This window comes from Mchenga conophoros, linkage group LG9, assembly GCF_057382185.1.
Source record: "Mchenga conophoros isolate Kocher_MC1m ecotype Shallow Benthic linkage group LG9, M_conophoros_male_GT1.1, whole genome shotgun sequence".
Taxonomy (NCBI): domain Eukaryota; kingdom Metazoa; phylum Chordata; class Actinopteri; order Cichliformes; family Cichlidae; genus Mchenga; species Mchenga conophoros.
The window spans coordinates 12181862-12189442 of record NC_140534.1 but is presented as its reverse complement, the minus strand read 5'-3'; the positions used below and the strand labels follow the sequence as shown (position 1 = coordinate 12189442).

The following is a 7581-nucleotide window of genomic DNA, read 5'->3' as shown; positions in this document are numbered from 1 at the left end:
AAAAAAAAAAGTCAGGTATCAGACAAAAAATTGTCAGGTGTCAGACAAAAAATTGTCAGGTGTCAGTTGTCAAAAAAAAATTGTCAGGTGTCAGACAAAAAAGTTGTCAGGTGTCAGAAAAAAAATTGTCAGGTGTCAGAAAAAAAGTTGTCAGGTGTCAGAAAAAAAATTGTCAGGTGTCAGAAAAAAAGTTGTCAGGTGTCAGAACACAAGGTACCAGAGAGAAAATCTTCCTGCAGGTGGCGCTGTTGTCATGTCCCACCCGAATTGATTTCCAAATACGTCATCAACGTGTGACCGTGGGAGAGCGTAAGGTCATTGACCTCACCGGAGTTTTACCGTGGTTCAGGCTCCTAACGACACAAGGTAAGTTTAACTTTTTCTCCCTTTTGTTCATATTTTTGCCACAGTTGTGTTATATTAAGTTGCAGTTATGTTGTGAAAGTTACATATCAGAGCAGTTTTGTACGAAACCAAATCAGTACTATTTTTGTCTGGCTAATTCATTCTAGCTAGCGACAGTGGTGAAACGTGATTCAAATTTAAACTGTTCAGTAATTGTTTTGTATACATTTCAGCAAATGGACAAGCTGAAAGCTTACGAGCAGTTGCATTTGAATACTAATCCTATTTGAAGTAATACATTTCCAGTGGTAGACATGTTAGATTGTCACACCTGGCTATGCATTGTTTTATTAATATTATATATTGTCTTGATAGCTTGAAGGGGATGATGCTGGTTTCATATCACTGGACTTATCCATGGCAGTAGAGTACATCCATGCACAGAGAATCATTCACCAGGATATAAAGCCAGCAAATGTCATGGTAAGCCATATTGTATTTTTCTTTTTCTCCACTTTGTTTTTGAAGATCAAAATAAAAATAGTATATTATTTATTTAACTTTATTCTCTTCAGTCTATTAAACACTACATTTGAACAATGAGAAACTTTTCTGGCATATTCATATAAAGGATTTTTTTTTTAAAGTAAGAAGCCTTACATTGTTTCTTTAATAGTCCAATTTTTCTTTAATATGTTGGTTCTTGCACACCTACAAAATTCCCAAACATGTTGTAAGTTTAGGCTTTACAAACTGAAAGTTTCTATTATTTTATTAGTCTGTACCACTTGCTTAAGTGGAATGGGGATTAAAAAATGCACAGGACTATAAAACCGGGTTGGATCATTAACCAATCTGTTAATTTTAATGTTGGGTATAATAAACAATCTCAGAATAAATCTGCAGTGATTGGGTGATCTGGGTGCTAAAAGCTTTGAGGGTTTTTTTTTCCCCCAATTATGAGCTGTGGTCTTTGGAATGACATTTTTGATAACATTTGTGAAATTTTAGACAACCTGGTAAGTTCTCATATGTATACCTTATAGGTTCACCACCCTTCTAAGAAGGCAGTCCTGACAGACTGGGGCATGGCAAACATAAGAGACACTGTGATGCTTCGTCAAGGGAGTAAGTTCACTGCCCAGGCTACTGGTCCAGCTGGTGGCACATATCTTTACATGGCCCCTGAATGCATACTGGTGTTTGAAGAGGCCTCGTTCCAGACAGACATGTGGTCCCTCGGAGCCACATATCTGGAGATCCTGACGGGTTCCGCTCCGTGGATGGTTAAAAAACAAAGATAACTGGCTGCACTAATGGCCACCAAAACCCCACCACATGCCCTATCACATCTCAGTGACAAAAACAGTTTTCTTGGTGGTTTGGTGAGCTATGACCCAGACTCAAGGCCTTCCGCATCTGATGTTGTTAAGTTTCTCAAGTCAGGCCTTGATCTTACGAGCCGATATGGCTACAAGTGGTAATGTTGCTACAGTCTGCAGTTCAAAAGTCTTTCAATGTGAATTATGTTCTACATTATTGTTAACAAAAGTTGTGGTAAATGAAACACTGAATCATTATGAAAGATGGCACCTTGTCAATTGTATTTCAACATTTTATTGTACATTTTGTTGGTCAGACAGTTTTCAAATTACCTGTTGATTTTAAACAAGGATAAATAAATGTTAACAAACACTGTTGTATGATTTTATTGGTCATTGGAAATGTTTACTGGTGCACCTTCCATCCTCTCTCTCTTCAGAAAGATGTATATGTCATTTGCCTCGGCAAACGTAAAAAGTGTAGGAACTGCATTTCTGTTCATGGCAGTTGTGAGCTCTTGGACTAGCATGAGGTATGCAGCAAGGCAACCATCAGGTGTGCAGGGAAACTGGCTGTTTTCTAAAATGTTCTGGCACATGTCTCTGAATTCCTGGTTTGCTACCAGTGAAGGCTCTTCCCTCTCACAGATTAATTGCTTGGCATAGTCTAAAAGGTCTGGGTCAACAATGTGCAGCACATTGCCATATCCTGCGAATGAAAGACAATATTGAAAAGATGTTCACTTTGAATGTTAAAAATAAATGAATAATGACAAAGCTGTTCTAGAACCTGTATAAGAAGCAGTCAGTGTTTACAGATGTTATTACAGAAACTTAAAGATGGAAATATCACTCAAACATTTAGATAAATTTTTAGTTAAAGGTGTCAATATGAAGCCATTTTAGTATTGACAGTAGAAATTCAGAAATCTCTTATTGTACTACAAGAAGGCTTCTTCGGAAGACACAAAAGAGAAAGCACATTATAACAGTTTTACGCTCATTACACTGGCTTCCAGTATATTTTAGAAAATTCATTTTAAAATTTTAGTAATGACTTTCAATGCTCCGAATCGTGAAGCTCCTGCCTTAATTTCTGATCTTATAGAACCCCACGCTCCCTCTCCCAGCCTGTGATCATCTAATCAATGGCTGTTAGTAGTCCCACCAGAAGACCAGAGGCAAGAGATCTTCCAAAGCGGTGGCTCCCAGGTCATGGAATGCTCTGCCTCCATCATTACGTTTCCTTGATTGCATTTATTCTGTATGTTCGATTGTGCTGTTTTATGTTTATCTGTTTTATATTATTGTGAAGCCACTTTGTGGTTTTTATCCTGTGAAGAGTGCTATATCAAAGTAAAAGTAAACTAATGAAAGTTAAAAAACAAACAAAAAAATAAAACCCCACAGGCTTTCAAATGACATACCAGGAGGTGGTGAGGTAAACAGAAGGTCGGGTTTCCCAAATGGACCAGGTGCATTGCGTTGCTTGCGGATGTCATGGGTGTTCCAAACTGTTTGCTCCATTTTTAAGTCTCTTTGAAGCAGTGGCAAGTGTGAGTACTGCAAGCAGTTGCTATGAAAAAGGAGAATTAAAAAATTAATATGTTCATCTGCTTCTTTGAGGTAGAATAAGTAAAAGCTAAATTTTAATCAGTACTCAAAAAACAAAGGCATTCCTAGACCACATACTTTCATACTGCTGCTTGATTATTTTTCATGTCTAAAAATATTGACTTACATGTGCACAGGATTGTCCAGTTCAAGGATCCCAGACTCCATCATGGCCTACGCATGTTGTTTTGAAAAAGACATAAGTTGTGAAGGTGAGAATTTCATTAGTGAAAAGGTACAGATGTACATAAACACAGATTCTGGCCTTGTGTTTTCAGATAAACTAATCCATCGTATGTTTAACGAAATTTGGATGGCTACTCTTTGTTAATAGGTTTTACAGGTGAAAGATTTGCTTTACCTCAAATGTTGTCAGCCATTTCTTAATCCATGTCCGCTTTAAAATACTGTTGAAACATTCAGCTCTCTAAACAACAGAAACATGACATTATCAGTTTTGTTGTCAGGTTGTTACTTTAGAAATAGTCATTTACCAGCTTAAAGACATACCTGGTTGTGCACTGATGTCCCCATTCTGAAGCACCTCCATGCCTGATTCCCAAGATCTCGCATGTGAAATGCCATCTGCATTTGACCCACAACAAGGTTCTCCTTTCCTCTGTCCCCCCGAATCATTTGAGGACAGCCTAAAGACACAAACTGAAGATAATTAGTGAATGATGAAAAAATAAATTTATTAACAAAATGTAATCTTTTTTAACCCCCCATTTTTTAGTATATTGCATACCACCCTGTTCTTGAACAGCCTCAAACAAGTATCTGGCCACAAAGTTTTGCTTGCGGTTGGATGTTCCCACCTTTAGCCATAGAACCTTCCTGGAAAATCTGAAAAGAAAGAAACAGAAAAGTGGCCACTTGTACATATGATTTAATCATGTTTTGGCACTATGTTTGGTTTTTGTTACATTCCCCAAGAGTATGCTGGTTTTCCATTGTATTATGTCTAGGCGTTGTTTCTGGTTCCTCCGGCCATTTTGACTGCCATAGTTGTGTAGGCTTACATGCCTTTGGAATTGAATGTGACTCTTGACTGTGTTCAGACTGACGTGAGGGGAGAGCTGCCTTTTGTTTTGTAATCCCTTGTATTCTCCTGTTTATGTGTTGGTTAGGTAGGTTATCGTAAATTGTACATTTTATTTTCTTTGGAGTTAAATTCTGTTTACTTTATATCAGGGATGTTTTGTTTGTTGTGTTGGTCTTGGCCCTCCCTGAAATTAACTGCCAGTCTGAAATGGAACTTTAAGACTAGCAGGAAATAAGCCTTTTAAAAACCGCCATCTTGAATCCTCCTTCACTATTCATACTTTATCTTGGTCCCTTAGACCAGGCTTGGCCAAATCCAGACCTCGAGGGCCAGTGTCCTGCATGTTTTAGATATCACCCTGGGTAAACACACTTGAATAAAATGATTAGTTCATTACCAGGCCTCTGGAGAACTACAAAACATGTTGTGAGGGTAATTTAGCCATTTGAATCAGCTGTGGATCAAGGACACATCTAAAACCTGCAGGACACCGGCCCTCGAGGCCTGGACTTGCCCATCCCTGCCCTAGACTACTCAGGAGAGATAACACCTCAGTTTACCGCACATCCTTATCTTGAAGCAACTTTGTACTATCACTGAATATAATAAATTAAGTAGCGAATGCCATATTCAAACCTACCCATCAATCCCCAAATGTATCCACATTCCAAAGAACTTCAGTTTATCATTGCCTATATGAAACAACAAATAATAATTACAATTTGTTTCAACAGAAGTACCATCAAAACATGTTTGGAAGGTTAATTGAAAAGATAAAATAAATACCATCAATGTGCCGTGTGTCATTTGGACCACGGCTGATGTAATTCCGACGGGGAATTTTCTTCTTTCCAGGAGATCTCCTCTGAAGACCACTTGCATCCATATACCTCATTATATTAGCAACATCGTCTCTACAGTAACAATAGATTTTACTCTGAGCTCAACAGTAAAACAAGAGAACACTTGATCATATACACACTATTTAACCAACCTGTAACAAGGCCGCACTCCTCTGACATCCCTTACCCGCTTTACCATTGCCCTGATTCCTTGTTCAGGAGACCACTGTTTCATCTCACTCTAAAAAACAAACAAACAGACAATTGAATGTTTTTTTTTTTTAAATCACTACAGAAAATAACATTTATTGTTTCTACAATAGCTCATGACACAGACTTCAGGAAAATATATATTTTTTGCACTGATGTTTTAACGCTTACCTCCACAGCTTTGTGGATTTCAGTAAAAGGTCGTTGGGGGCATCTTCGCTTCAACCCTAGAAGTTTTAAAACTCGTCTCAGATGCCTCTCACTGTTAAAAGACAACACAGACTTACATTATATCAAATGCAAACTGCATGTTTTGTCATTTTAGAGAGTTGTCACGGAAACTGTTGAAATGCAGACTTACCTTATTTTATGCCCATATGAATTCAGTGCACAGCTGATTTCCTTTTGTTTTAAGCCTTTGTTGAACAATGTTATTATCATCATATCTTGAAAGGTTAAGTGTAACAACAACAGTCTAATTGATCACCCACCTCTTACACTGAACATAAGTAATTAACCAGTAAAGTACTAAATCTTTTTATGTGGCAATTACACTAAAAGCATCGTCTATTCAGTGCCCACAAATAAAACATGTGTAGCAAAAAATACACTTCTTTGATATGAAAGAGGTGAACAGTAGTTAATAAATAAGTTGTACTTTAGTCATTTATTTTTAATGCTCTTTTTTTAATAAAAAAAAAAAAGTATTTTTGGTACAGTCATGGGAACCAGCCAGAGTCGGATACTCCTTTCATCATCGTCAGATGACATATTGCAGCAAAGTCTAAAAACAATAACAGAAAAAAAAAATCGGGATCAAAAAATATCCCGACAGTAGCAATATAGAAAAGAGAAATAAAGAAAAAGAGCGACAGAAAGGATGCAGGCTGCTCGTGAGCTTTCAGCTTGTCCATTTGCTGAAATGTATACAAAACAATTACTGAACAGTTTAAATTTGAATCACGTTTCACCACTGTCGCTAGCTAGAATGAATTAGCCAGACAAAAATAGTACTGATTTGGTTTCGTACAAAACTGGCTTTCCGTCTCTGATATATAACTTTCACAACATAACTGCAACTTAATATAACACAACTGTGGCAAAAATATGAACAAAAGGGAGAAAAAGTTAAACTTACCTTGTGTCGTTAGGAGCCTGAACCACGGTAAAACTCCGGTGAGGTCAATGACCTTACGCTCTCCCACGGTCACACGTAGATGACATATTTGGAAATCAATTCGGGTGGGACATGACAACAGCGCCACCTGCAGGAAGATTTTCTCTCTGGTACCTTGTGTTCTGATACCTGACAATTTTTTTTTTGACAACTGACACCTGACAATTTTTTTTCTGACACCTGACAACTTTTTTGTCTGACACCTGACAATTTTTTTTCTGACACCTGACAACTTTTTTGTCTGACACCTGACAATTTTTTTTCTGATACCTGACATTTTTTTTCTGACACCTGACAATTTTTTTTTCTCACACCTGACAATTTTTTTTCTGATACCTGACTTTTTTTTTTTTTTGACAACTGACACCTGACAATTTTTTTTCTGACACCTGACAACTTTTTTTCTGACACCTGACAAATTTTTTGTCTGACACCTGACAATTTTTTTCTGATACCTGACTTTTTTTTTTTTGACAACTGACACCTGACAATTTTTTTTCTGATACCTGACTTTTTTTTTTTTTGACAACTGACACCTGACAATTTTTTTTCTGACACCTGACAATTTTTTTCTGACACCTGACAATTTTTTTTTCTGACACCTGACAATTTTTTTTCTGATACCTGACTGTTTTTTTTTTTGACAACTGACACCTGACAATTTTTTTTCTGACACCTGACAATTTTTTTTCTGATACCTGACAATTTTTTTTTGACAACTGACACCTGACAATTTTTTGTCTGATACCTGACAATTTTTTTTTTGACAACTGACACCTGACAATTTTTTTTCTGATACCTGACTTTTTTTTTTTTTGACAACTGACACCTGTCTGATACCTGACGATGTCCTAAAATGTACACCGTAAGCCTGGTAGTGTGGATCAGTGAATCGATGTCTCGTTCACTCTTGGCATACAGCTTGATGTCATCCATGTACAGGAGGTGGCTGACAACTGCTCCGTTCCGTAGTCGGTATCCGTAGCCAGTCTTGTTAATGATCTCACTGAGGGGGTTCAGGCCTAT

At 37.3% G+C, this 7581-nt stretch overlaps 1 protein-coding gene across 1 annotated transcript; it reads right to left on the bottom strand.

Annotated features, from left to right (window-relative positions):
• Positions 1–1678: 1678 nt before the first annotated feature.
• On the bottom strand, positions 1679–7332 carry LOC146566867 (uncharacterized). Its single transcript, XM_085285905.1, has 14 exons — positions 7282–7332; positions 6517–6944; positions 6125–6162; positions 5740–5824; positions 5550–5640; positions 5321–5409; positions 5113–5240; positions 4967–5018; positions 4030–4127; positions 3792–3928; positions 3643–3708; positions 3409–3455; positions 3095–3243; positions 1679–2376 (listed from the first exon to the last, which is right to left on the bottom strand). The coding sequence occupies exons 3-14, from the start codon at positions 6147–6149 to the stop codon at positions 2054–2056; spliced, it is 1290 nt and encodes a 429-aa protein (XP_085142031.1). The 5' UTR covers positions 6150–6162; positions 6517–6944; positions 7282–7332; the 3' UTR covers positions 1679–2053.
• Positions 7333–7581: the final 249 nt, after the last annotated feature.

Excerpts from the sequence above, each read along its gene's own strand:
- LOC146566867 (XM_085285905.1), bottom strand. The coding sequence starts at position 6,149 with ATGTCATCTGACGATGATGAAAGGA. Across the intron at positions 5,019-5,112 it reads TGACACACGGCACATTGATG|GCAATGATAAACTGAAGTTC; the intron begins GTATTTATTTTA and ends TGTTTCATATAG. Across the intron at positions 3,244-3,408 it reads CTGGACAATCCTGTGCACAT|CAACTGCTTGCAGTACTCAC; the intron begins GTAAGTCAATAT and ends CCTTTTTCATAG.